The sequence below is a fragment of the Nilaparvata lugens genome, chromosome 3 (genome assembly GCF_014356525.2).
Source record: "Nilaparvata lugens isolate BPH chromosome 3, ASM1435652v1, whole genome shotgun sequence".
Lineage (NCBI taxonomy): Eukaryota > Metazoa > Arthropoda > Insecta > Hemiptera > Delphacidae > Nilaparvata > Nilaparvata lugens.
Genome location: NC_052506.1, coordinates 47,910,518 through 47,924,567, shown reverse-complemented (window position 1 = coordinate 47,924,567; position 14,050 = coordinate 47,910,518). Strand labels below are relative to the sequence as shown.

At 32.8% G+C, this 14,050-nt stretch overlaps 1 protein-coding gene across 1 annotated transcript in view; it reads right to left on the bottom strand.

Annotated features, from left to right (window-relative positions):
* Positions 1-466: 466 nt before the first annotated feature.
* The window catches only part of LOC111050715 (trypsin-1), a 62,287-nt gene continuing 48,703 nt past the window's right edge, over positions 467-14,050 (bottom strand). The window contains 7 exon segments of the mRNA XM_039422811.1: positions 467-660; positions 1,387-1,624; positions 2,958-3,017; positions 3,019-3,110; positions 4,111-4,271; positions 8,542-8,679; positions 10,557-10,737. Coding sequence (XP_039278745.1) covers positions 1,436-1,624; positions 2,958-3,017; positions 3,019-3,110; positions 4,111-4,271; positions 8,542-8,679; positions 10,557-10,737 — 821 coding nt within the window. The 3' untranslated portion in view covers positions 467-660; positions 1,387-1,435.

Genomic DNA, 14,050 nt, shown 5'->3' with positions numbered 1-14,050 from the left:
ATAGAAAAAAATTGGAGGCAAATTTGTTTTTATTACAAAAGTGTCACATTTTCAAAAGCGGATTTCTCGAAAACTATTTGAGATATAGAAAAAGTTGTTAGATTAGTATTATTAGATCAATATATTATTGTAGGGAAGTATGTAAGCTCCAATTTTTTATAGAATAGACTTGTCGGTCAGTAGGATGCATAGTTTTTTTGAGTTATATGCGAGGAACCAAAAATGGTATGCACTTTTGAATCACCCCACACCCTTATCACAGAGGGTGTTGGTGAGGGGGCTTTTTATATGTTCACCTACATACTACCCTAAAAAGAACTAAGGGGTCAAAAATTGTCTTCCAAACGTTTCCTTCTATACCTTTTTTTGAGCATTCATTGCGTGAACTACAAATGGAAAATGTTGTGTGCTTATAATGATACAATATATTTATTCTATTGGATTTAATCAGTTTTTAAATGATGTACAGACATAGAATTTTAAGAAAATTTGATTTTATCAACAAATTAATAACACTACACATCAATAATAACTTATCTGCGATATTTTCAAACATACACTTTGTATTTTACATGATAGTACAATTTTAGTAATAATTATATCAGTTAATAGTTTCTTTGGTAACTCTCTTCTCTCATGATGGCACTAGTCTTTGGTTACCTGAAAATAAAAATAAATTAGTTATTATTATTATCAAATAACAACTTTAAGGACTAAAATATCGTCGCCAGATATTTATAGGCCACCATGGAATTAGCATCAATTCAAACTAGTCTTTCATTCAAATATTCTCATTCGAATTAAAAAAAAAGGTTTATATTATTGTGATTTTTTCCGTCTACGGTACGGTATCTACTTATTTGGAGTAAGATATAATAATTATAGTAGGCCTATTTGCATTTTTATATTATTTTCTCATGCGGCAACTAATATTTCCTTGCGAGCTATGAAAATTCATAGAAATATAAGATCTACATCAACTAGCATCACAATGTGATAGATAATATCATAAGTCACAATAAATAACATATTCTTGGAACAGACTGTCTTAACCACCTCCTCATATACCTACATATATTTTCAATACTAGGCACCTACCTATTGATAATCACGAATAATACTCGTACCTACTATACGTACCTACTCATAAAAGAAAATTAATATATCTATGACAACCTCCATATAATTTAAACCGTCAATGGGCCTTACGACTGTCACACTTCAGCCGGGACCGACAATTCAACGAGCCTTCCGATCGATATAACGATATATATATATATATCTAAAATATTCAGTTTTATCAACCACATTATGGCACACAGCTCACATGAGTTTCACAAATGAAAAAAATATCGTGCATAGTATATCATACTATTCAGTACCTACATAATAAAACTTCTATCGAACAAAATTCATTGCTCTCATGAGTTTGCAATCACTTTGACGAAACTTGTGAAATAGTTTGTGAGATCCATGGCATGTAGTCGGATATTCTGGTGTAGAGGCCTGGCAGCTTGGGCCTCGCACATCCGATTCCGGTGGACACGACTCCAACCACCAGCAGGCTGTCATCGTCATCACTCCTTGAGAAGCCCTCCACCATCAGCGGACCACCGCTGTCAGCCTGCACAAACAAAATTATCACCAATATTATGAGCACATTTAGAAACAAATCATTATATTCTGTTTGGAATTGATTTTTTCTTCTGAAATTATTAATGAGAAAAAATCAAACCAGGTAAAAATAAGATCATTAAAAAGAGCTGAAATCTAGACAAGTTGGATTTCATTTTAAAAATCCATCACTTTTTAAAATTTTAATATTTTTTGTGCAAAGTTTTATGATAATGGATGTATTCCGACAGCAAATAGCATTTCAATTATATTTGCTGTCGGAATGAAAATGCCAGGTACCAAGCAAAATTGCTGAATCCTATACCTACAAAAAGAGAATTACTCAAATCGAGCAGACTTGAAGCTAGCCACCAATGATAATAATAATAATAATAATTTTTTTTCCTTTTTCCTTCGTCCTGGTACCCCCAGAAGAAGGGAGTTTATTATAGAAAATATAACAAAAATGAAAAATACACTTATAAAAAGAAATCTTACAAACAAAACAAATGAAGAATAATAAAAAAGCAAGAATGACAGAAGATAAGAAAAATTCCTTTTCAGTGGAAAATTTCAAAAATTATAAACCAGACGAAATATAAATTCTCCAAAACCTTCTAAAGAAGGTTTGACTGGAGGAGTCAAGTTTCACATTATATTATTATTATTATTATTAATAACAATATATTAATATAATAATAATAATAATAATAATATTATTATTATTATATTATTATTATTATTATTATTATTATTATTAATAACAATATATTAATATAATAATAATAATAATTATTATTATTATTATTATTATTATTGTTGAAGGATCACTTCCACCCGATTATCTTTCAGTAAGCGGGATTGATGAATATGAATGTAGAGGAAGAGTAATAATCACTTTCCTTTATAGGGATAGGGCTACTACAATTATTATTGAAATGGAATGAACATCATACAATACCATTCTTATATTTTCCTTATTCACAACATTTTATTTTATTTACATATGAAAATGGCCCTAATGAGACAAAACATGATGTTCAATAACATATTAAAAGAGTGCAGGATGATTTTATTTGATTTCAGGAAGAGTAATATTTATCATTGATTTTCACAATTAGCACAAAAAGCCTTTTGTTATATAAAAATGATGGTCGAGTGTATAGTTGCCCATTCATATTAGATGAATAAAAATACACTAATCTATATTATAGACATAATCGTAATGAGAATTAAAATTGAAGAAGAAGAATTACTTGGAATTAATTCTTGGAATTGACACAACTACACATTTCAAAATAGCAAAAGAAATTAGGCACTATTCACTATTGTATGGAACATACCCAACAGGCGTCCTTCCCACCCTGTTCGACTCCGGCGCACATCTGTGAGTCAGTAATTTTTGATTTTCTTGCCCATGGACCGGTACCAGCTTCTACATGTTTCAACGCCAATAACCTCCAACGTCACTTTCTTCAGGATATCAGATCTCGAGCCTGAAACATTTCAATCACCTTGAATATTACTATCTCAACTTCCATGAACTATAATTTCTAATCATATTTTCTTTGACTCCTGAGTAATTAAACTTATCAAAGAATGACTAAAGGAAGGTAACAATACAGATGGAAATTACTGAGATATTGCAATTATTCAAATGTTAATGAATTATTTAATATTATTGAACGAAAATCCAAATTAAATGCTGCAATTCGTAAGTAATAGCAATGTTGTAAGTTCCCGGGCTGAAAAAGAATTTTTGATAAGTATCGCTCATCGAATTTCCATCTACGGTAGCTGTTTACCCTGTTGTGAATATTTGCAGTAGCAGAAGTCTACAGGGTGAATTACAGCATTTAATTTGGATTTTTATTTAATAGTAATTTAAGTTAACAATAATTGCCACCGGATAAAGACATCTTATGTGATAAGATAACCATTTAATGTGATCAAGAATTTTAAAACTGTTGAAAGAATGGCAGAAAAATCTTGATTAAAAATTAAAATTTCGAACAATACAGTCTCATTTTCAGGTAAAATTTTATAGATCAGATTTTCTTATTTACTCATTTTTTGTGACTCGACATAACTTTTGAAATCGAGACATGATGGCTCACCTAATGAGATTAGGTGAAAAAAGTTGGAATGTTGAAGATTTGCAAATATGGACTTCTTCAAGACTTTGAACTTCAAACTTTTAATATATAAGCTTCAAGTACATAGCTATCAACTCCCTACCCTACCTTCCACCTTCATTTGAATTGTAGAAAGTTCGATCATGCATTGAATTCTATTTTTGTAGGACTACATCATAATTCAATTTTTGGGTAATCAGAAAAAATGGTGAATTTTGATACGGTTCACTGTTGATGAATGGTGCAAAAAGTAGTCTTTGTGGTCTAAATAAGTACGGTACATTTTAAAGGGGTTTTTTGAAATGTGTGTATATATCTTTAGGTGAAATTTAATGAAAATCACGATTTTGTTGCGGTTTACCTGTGTAGGTGCTCTCATCAGTCCATCCCCAACCAGCTACAATAGCCTTGTGGTTTGTGAAAGAAGACGCTCCTTCATGAGATGGGAGACAAGCTGGGAGTACTCTCCCGGACCAGGGTAGAGCATCCGGCATCACAATCAGAGCGATGTCATGGACGTGCCTGAACACACATGTAGTCAAGATAGTTCTTGCAAATGAATTCGAAAACTTTTGCCTGTTTATCAATGGTGATAAACAAAACATGAGTCACTGCTACGATTACCATAGTATATTCTTCATGCGGCTTATCACATTCGAATTTGAGACAAACTTCTTTCAAATGGATATTTTATGGATTATTAGATTCTTAGATTACCTCTTTAATATTATTATATTTATTTTTTTAGATTACATTCAAATATTACTTTACATTTTCAGCCTATTCATTTAGAATGAGATGTGTTCAAGAATCTAATAATAATTATTACATGATAATCAATATTGTTTGTTTGATTGATAAATGTATCTTAATTAACACTATGACCACAAATAGGCCTATATCCATAATGATTTTTAGGATGGTCAGTTTTATGGTATGATAAGATCTTATGGACTTTATTCTAAATTCAAAGAGTCTTGGACCCTTCAATTGATTCAGGATAGCTTTTCATGAATTTAAAAACTCCATAATTAAATCTGATAAATACTTGAGATAATCAAGTATAATTTGACATTTTTGAAAATTAATATCAGAAGACGATTAATAGTTCAATACCAGAGTATATGATGCAATGAATGTTCCAGAGTTCTGTGGTTATTGTCAGTAAATGAAACATAATTAAAAGATGATACCGTGATTGTTATAGCAGATAATATATGAATATGATAAAAAAGAAAATATTTGAAACAATAATTACTATATAGGCAAATAAAACTGTACTACGCACAAAACGCACAGCTCACCTCACAATTATCCACCAATGACATTTTCTTCAATAAGACAACCCAAACTACTTACAGGTTTACACGAAGTTCTCCATTCCCTTCAAGACAATATTGCTCCGGAGAATGTGAAAAAACGAGAATATACTGACTTCTTCACGGTGATCTAAGTACGGTAAGTACCGTAGCTGACGCGTCCTTTTCATCCAGCTAATATCTGTTTGATACCAGTTCAGAGGTACACCGTTTGCAAAATTTGACATGGAAAATACAAGAATAATTACTTAAAAATGCACTTGGCATTTATAAAAGTCATATATCACTTTTGCTTGCTAGGTATTTCATGTGCAAGAACCTTGTATTTTTCTTCAAGGATCAAACTACCCTGTAGTAGTAAGAAAGATTCTATTTGAAGAGAATAATGCTGATTATAGAGGATCGTATTGAAAATCTCCAATAATAATGATATTCAAAGTGCTTATACAGGGTGATTCATAATTATGGTAAAATAATTTAATACGTGATAGTAGAGGTAAAAATAAGAAAAAAACTCCTATAAACATAACCATAAACGCTTCATTAGCGAGCTATACAGAGTGAAAGATTTCACCCGGAATTCAGTTCTTCTGGTGAAATATACACCGATGCTGAATTGTTTGGGGACTAGTTTTTCAAAAACTTATACTGGATTCATATGGAAAAATATCTGAAAAATTGAATAAAACTTGTCTGGAAGCTGTAGTGTGAGTAGTTTTTGAGGAAAAAGTTGAAATGTGCAAAAAATCTAAGTAGAAAAACACAGACTTCTACGTTTGATGCCCAATAACTTTCTTTAATGACCAGTGAACAAATAATTTCTCACAATAAAAATTGTAGAGAATTTAATTCTGAAAAGAATAATGTAAGCTGTGTGAACTAAATTTAAATGAAAGATGAATAAAATGTATTCTTATGTAGTACATTACACCACAAAAATTTTCTGTTTTATGAGGAAAGAACTAATAACTCATAAGTTGTAGCTGATTGCAAATGGAATATTCGGTTTTTTATGAAAAGTCTTATTTTTATATGAAAGTAACATATCTAAATGACATTAAACTCATACCAAAAGACTAAAGATGATGTTCAAAGTGACCTCCGTTGTTCTGAATGCATATGTTCAGACGTCTTCTCATCGATTGTCGGACCCGTTCAAATATTCCAGGAGTCTGCTTTATCCTTTCTATTCCATTCAAAATCCTTAATCGGAGTTCTTCAATGGTATCAATCGGAGTATTGTATACTAAGGTTTTCAAGTGTCCCCAAAGATAAAAATCCAAAGGATTTAAGTCTGGTGACCTAGCTGGCCATGGTACTGGCCTACCTCGGCCTATCCCTTGATTTGGAAAGCTGTGATTCAGGTGTTCACAAACAGCAACACTGAAGTGTGCTGGCGCAACTGAAGAGGTACATCTTCAAGTAAGATAAATAGCTCCTCTCTCAAAAAGTTTAAGTAGATTATGCCATTAAGCCTGGAAGGAAGCTCGAACAGAAGTAGATGATCTCCTATGATTCCTGCCCAATTTTTTTCTGAAAACTGATGTTGTGGACGATTAAGATTGATGGCATGAGGATTCTCATCTGCCCAAATATGTAGGTTGTGGACGTTAACGATAGCTGTTCTTGTTAAGTGTGCCTCGTCGGTAAATAAAACAGTTGTTAAAAAGTTTGGGTTAACAAGTTTTACTAAAAACCATCGGCAAATACCAGCATGGGGAATAGAGTATGAACTTTCTGGAGGTGGTATGGATGTAATTGTTGCTTTTTCAGCATTCTCCAAATAATGGATTGATTGACATTAAACTGCACTGACAATTCTCTCGTGCTCTTCTCTGGATGTTCATAAATTTAATTAAGAACTTGTTCTTCTAACTCAACAGTCATAGTAGATCGGGGTCTGCCTGCATAAATGTGCTCTTTGGATATCAAAGAACCTGTTTCAGACAGACGTTGATGAATAGTGGCAAAAAAACCTTGAACTTGGACATACTCGGTTAGGGAAGTTCTCTTGATACAAACGTCTTGCTTCAGTACTATTACAGTAGTGTCCCATTCCATACATTAAATGCATGCCAGCTAATTCGGAGTATGAATAATGTCTAAAATTACATGCCATTTTTTAAAAAGTTAACACTTACGGTAACACAAAAGCAAAGTGAAATGGTTACAAATAACTGGTTAATAGATTAAACAAAAAACAGTGCGGTTACAGTAGGCCTAACTTACAGTTTGTTGTTTTGTTCAACAGTGAGCTAAAATATTTCTGAGATTAGTTTTCAGCTGATAATTTCTTTTAAATATTTTCTTATTTAAAACAAAATAAAGCAGCTGTTTTGGAACAGCTGTTATTGAAATCCATGTTTTATTTGCAATCAGCTACAACCTATGAGTTACCATATTAATTCTCTCCTCATACAACAGCAAATTTTTGTGGTGTAATGTACTACATAAGAATACATTTTATTCAAATTTAGTTTACACAGCTTACATGATTCTTTTCAGAATTAAATTCTCTACAATTTTTATTGCGAAAGATGATTTGTTTACTGGTCATTAAAGAAAGTTTTTGGGCATCAAACGTAGAAGTCTGTGTTTTTCTACTTGGATTTTTTGCATATTTCAACTTTTTTCTCAAAAACTACTCACACTACAGCTTCCAGACTAGTTTTATTCAAATTTTCAGATATTTTTCCATATGAATCCAGCATAAGTTTTTGAAAAACTAGTCCCCAAACAATTCAGCATCGGTGTATTTCACCAGAGGAACTGAATTCCGGGTGAAATCTTTCACTCTGTATAGCTCGCTAATGAAGTGTTTATGGATATATGTTTATAAGAATTTTTTTTCTTATTTTTACCTCTACTATCACGTATTAAATTATTTCATCATAATTATGAATCACTCTGTATAATCGCATTATTCCATGAAGAAACATTAGTATAAAATTCTATTATCCTCATATTTCTCCTCGCTTTGTGGAAATAAATTATACTAAATTGTGGAATAATAAATTGTTGAACTTTTTGAACCATAATTAGGCTACATTTGGCTAATTTTTTTTTCAATTAGATGCACCAAAAGGAGATTTATTATCATTTGATTGTGTGGGAGGGGAGGAGATGTTGTGGTGTTTCTCTATAATAAAATAATTATAGACACTGGATGTTGTCAAACATATTTTTGTTCTAAAACACTAACATTACAGAACAAGGCTTCATGACAAAGCCTGTCACATTCTCAAAAGCATTGCCATAAAAGCTGGTTTTTTGATGTTAGGTGAAATGTAAAATGTTTGTGGAGAAATATAGTGGTATTGACAACATCGGAGTCCTATTATTTTTATCATAAGATTCTTGTCAATTAATCCTCGAAATTGAATATAATACCATGCAGAGGAGTATTTATTATTAGGACTATAGTGTGGTTCAACATTACAATAGAATAAAATATAAAAATTGAATGGACTCACTTTGAACAGTCGTACAGAGGATGAAGAATAAGTCTTGAAATTCTTGAAACTGTTGTATAGGATTTGTCCCCTGAAGGGTTGAGGTTGTGTTCACCAGCAGCAACGTGTAAGTACTCGGTTGTCATGACTGAAGAACCTCTGAAAATGCATGCCAATCACATTGAATAGATATTATGCCTTTCAAATTCAACTCATTGGAGTGCATTCTCATGTAAATAATTAAGAATAACTTATGTGAATTACAAAAAGCAATTTGAATAGATAAATGTTTCAACTTTCAAGTTTATGCTTCAATAATTGTGCATTACTTTCTGATTCTTAAGCTGCTTTTACACCAAAGTTATTAACAAAATGTTACCAACTTAATCCTTATAGATTCTATTGGTTTGAACGGAAATTTACAAACACATAGGTATGTTCATCGTATGTATTATAAGTTATGTTCAATCTAATATAATCTAGGTATAAGGATCAAGTTATTAACATTTTGTTAATAACTTTGGTGTAAACACGTACAGCTTAAGAGAATGCGTCAAATTTTATCTTGTGGTAATTAGCGTATACTAAAAATGTACGACGTAGTTGTTGTAATCTTCCAAATGGTGTGACCAATTACAACTACTTTGTACCATTCAAATGTACTTCAGACTACAATAACACTGTCTGTAACAATATCACTATCAGTAATATTAATTACGGTTTTCAAGATGGAATAATATTATTATGAGTTTCAAGTGCAGCAAATCGAAGTCTTTCCACATTATATCTGAATAAAATTTCTCTATTTATCGGAAAGTATAATCGATCTTAAGCAATGATCTAGATTGTTTATCCTTCTCACTCCTCTGGAAAGCTATCATATTCTGGGGTTATGGATATAATATACTATAGGCTAGTATAGCTCAATTTTCAATCATTGATCATTGAACAAATAAGATTATGAGAACATCGTATCCATGGCAAACTCAACAAAATGAATGTACCTAGATCATCCATGTGGGAATGAATGTATGACTTCTTGATTCATTATTAGAACGGAGTCACTAGCATTGTTAGGCCTACCCTCCGATTTCACCAAGAACTAGGCCTTAACTGTACTGTTAACTACCATGCTTCAAAATGTGTTTTTGCTACATGAGGGTCGATCTTGAGCGTGACCTAAACTGAAAGCTGTACCTCCACCACATTCTTCTGTTTGTGTGCAAAATTAAGGCTGTGCAAAGGCTAAAAAATATTTCCTATTGGTGATATTTTTCAAAGTTTTTAATTTTGTATACTATCAACCTATCAAAATGAAAAAGTTTTCTCAGGAAAACTTTTTTTTCTTATTTTTGGGACAGATCATGTCAAATTCGGTAGAGGATAAATCCCTGAAATAACAAGGATATATTCTCCATAGTATTGTTTATTGAATAAAACAAAAAAATATTGAAAATATAAATTTTCAAGAAACTTAACTTTTAAGAGATACAATTACTTTTAGTTGAGTTATTTTTGGTAAATTTAATAACTTTCTTGAAAATTCATATTCTTAGGACTTTTTTGTTTTATTCAATCAACAATACTATGGAGATATCCTCAAAATTTCAGGGTTTTATCTCCTACCGAATTTTAAAATTTAATGATCCGTCCAAAAAATTTAAACTTTATGCACTCATATCTCAAAAAGTAATGATCAGAAAAAATTGTTTCCTGAGAAAACTTTTTCATTTTGATAGATAGCTTGATAGTATACAAATCAAAAAACATGAAAAAATATCACCAGTAGAAAGTTTTTTCAGCCTTTGCACAGCCTTAAGACCCATCTTACGTTCAAACGGAGATAAATTAATCAGCTGTTTGTTTAAATGCAGAATGTAGCCCATTGTAAAGTGAATTCGACCATATTCTTCTAGTGAACCCAGTTCAATGTTGAAAGTAGGTGCATATGGTTCTCAGGAAAATGAGAAATTTTTAAGTATATCCCGGAAAATGTGAAATTTGTAAAGAATTGGTCAATATGAATGAATTATGACCTGCAAAAGCAGTGCGCTGCAGTGAGAACGATGCGGCTGCTGATGAGTGTGCCACCGCAGATGTGTTTGTGGTGGCGACGGATGCTCACCAGCCAAGGGAACTCGCCAGGCATAGCTTCCTCGCCCCCCACTATGCGCCCAGCTCTGCCACCCACTCTCTTGCCGCAGCCCACTTCTGAAACTGTTTCAAATCAAGTCTTGAATTTCTATATCCATTACGAAATGAAATGAAATTAAATGAAAATACTCTTTATTAGGCGGAGTTAGGACTAGAGAGTCCTTTCTACCACTCAACCTTAAAGTTACGAACACTTCATCAATAGAGTTTTGACACGAGAATGACGAATTGCGGACGATAGAATTTATTGTGAGAAATATGAAATATTTACTCACTAACTCGAGGAGCATGCATGCTTCCGAATGGCATGGGTTCTTCCGAGAATCTTCATGGATCTTCCGAGTGGCCTAGGGTTTGTTACTTCCATAAAAATAATAGGTTGTTATAGGTATGGTAGAAATTCAATTTAATGTTTAGCTGATCATTGAGGATGTTGTATTTATTATTTGTTCCATCATCATCATTTGTTTACTATCATTCTATTTCAAATGCTTGTATTTTCATCGATAAAGTCATTCAACTCTTCTCTAAAAGTACCGTATTTGATCAAATTATTGAACTCTTTAGGATCAAACATAGTGGAGTGACAGAGGAAGTTTCAAGCTTGGGAGCTTTCTGATGTAATGCATTTATTGAAATGGGTTGACAGTACAGCAGCGCCAACTATTCCCCATTAGAGTGGGCAGTGGGGAATACTTCACTTTTCAATTACATGCATAATCATTCACCATCCTCAAGCTTGAAGCTATACCTTCGTTGCTCCACTATCTTTGCACCGCTTTTACTAAAAGTAATCGATCAATTGAACTCATTAAAAGTGAACGATCACTTTTCACTGAAATACTAAAAGTCAAATACTCTATCAACTCTAACCGTCTCTTACTCTTAAACTCATCATATTCTAACAGATATTGATGGTTTACAAGATCTGAAACTGAACGCAACAAAGCTTCAGATGTATCAAGATTTAGGTTGAGAAAAGGCAAAACATTCTAATAAAATCATAGCGTTTTCAATGTTCCTTTGTGAAAGAAGATCACTTCAGTTTTCGAAGTATTGACCTTAAGCTATGAGTTCTGACAGTAGACTTTCAAGTGTCGAAATCTCTTGTGCATAATTGCCAGAATCACAATATCACTGTAGGCGATATCGAAATGGCTAATGAGAGGAATGCTCTTTGAGCCTTAACTCCTAAAATACCATTCCAGGTCACAAAAGTATATTGAGAAACGTATTGAATTGACTGAAAGAGCTGAAACGTGAACAAGTTATGGAACTAATAATAATTAGTATTATTATGTATAACAGGTTATGTATTATGAAACAGGTGAGCTTCATGGAAAGAGATTTGGAATCAAGTACTCTTAGTTTTCAAATGCTACCAGTGAGTAGGGGATGGATTGCAAAAGGCCTCTTCGTGAACTACTAAACTGTTTAACATCCCTGATTTTCCTCAATCCAACTGTTAGACACTAATATTATTGTATGCAGTCCTCTTTTATAAAATCTTCAGAAAAGGATGAGATGAGGAAACATCAGTGAGCTTCATGTTTCATGGAAATTCTGTACTACAGAGTTTCATTTGGCAAGTGATGAAATGATTCAGAAAAGAACTTGTAAAGAGTGAACAAAACTTGTTATGCTGATAACAAAAATAAATTCGAATCTTATGACAAACGTTTGTGATTTTCCGTTTAGACAAATGTCTCAAACATTTATAATAGGTAGGTATTGTACTCGAATACAAACACATGAAAACATTACAAGCGAGTTGAAGCCAGTGAGGATAGAATGTAATTACATTCTATACTCTCTGGTTGAAGCAAGCTCTTTGCAGAGTTACAGATATTACTGAAATGAATAGTTTGAATCTGATATTTAGTTTTATTCGATGAATTTGTGAACATCATTGATGCTGAAGAAATTTGAAAACCACAAGCTTCTTCAACAAAATTCATATCTAATATGGACTTAAGAGGTATTGTTATTGGATCAATGATTTGATTAGGCATCGAGGACAGTGCCTATTATTATGAAAAGATGATTTTTCCAATCCACCTTCCAAATAATTATCAATAACCTATTAATCAACCACCTATACTCCAATTACTTTCAATAATTTCAGGAGGAAAATTTCGTAATTGGATATAATTAAAATATTTTCAATTGGAATTGTTTTAGAGTTTCTAAAACTGATTTTATTTAATCCAGTATTCTTAATAATTGAAGTTGAATGATATTATAAATTTTTCGATTTTGGATCTATTGTATGTAATTTGATTTATTGTTTTGGCAAAAGAATAATGATAAGATTTGATTTGAACTGAGTTCTCTTCTTATTCAATCGAGTTCAATCTAAAATACAGACTCAGACCAAAGCATGATGATTGGGAAATAAGAAAGCGATGAGAGAATAGGAAGTTGGTCTCTGCTTGAGATTTGTAATCGACAAATGAGTTGTGTAGATCCTACTGGGAATTCTATGCTACACAAGTGATTTTTGGCCGGTAGGATTACTGGCATGAGAGTTTGCTGCTCCCACTGGTCATAAAACTCATTTTGTTCCCTCTTGTACATTTTTTAGGAGGCTTATTTTCTCGGTTTCCCGTGTTTTGCTAAGCCGTGGGACTCTCGTTTCAGCCCCTATTCGCTCCCATTCCCAGTTTTTATGATCAATTATTGTGAGGCTTACTTCATTAATTAACAAAAGCTACAAGCTGCATGAGCTTTTCTTCATACACATTGATTAGATACGTTTCAACTCTGTAGGGAAGTATGATTAGAACAGATTTTAGTTTATGAAAACTACTTTAATTTGATATGTGTGAAACTGGTGATTGAATAATAATAATAATAATAATTCGAAGTATTCATATTCAATCCAATAATACCAGGGATTCTTCAAATTAGGGAACAATTGGTGCCTTGGTTGCTCCATATATCAAGCTCCACGATAGCGCCTGCTCCCGATGTAAAGGTCCGTACAGACTTTGGCTCTGCTCCGCAATCGAACGTCACTCGAGCAGATTGATTGATGATCGACCGGGGAGCAAGAGTGGAACGCGAGAATAGCTAGCATCTTCCGTAACGTTCATGATCGGTGCGAGTGCGGAGCGTGGGCGTAGCAATTGCGGTGCGAGGGAGTAGCTTGCACGGAGCGGGTTGGAGGCGCGTATATCTGTACGCACCTTTAGGGTGAACACTTTATCTAGTTGTTGTGATCCTATTTTTTCTGACGTTAGTCGTGACCCTGGGTACAGGGGACCCATTTCTTTCATATTGAATAACTCAATATATACCAAGATATGATGTCATCCTACTCAGGGTCAGTATTCTTATCTTGAACTAAAAATTTATCTTCAGCATCACTAATGTA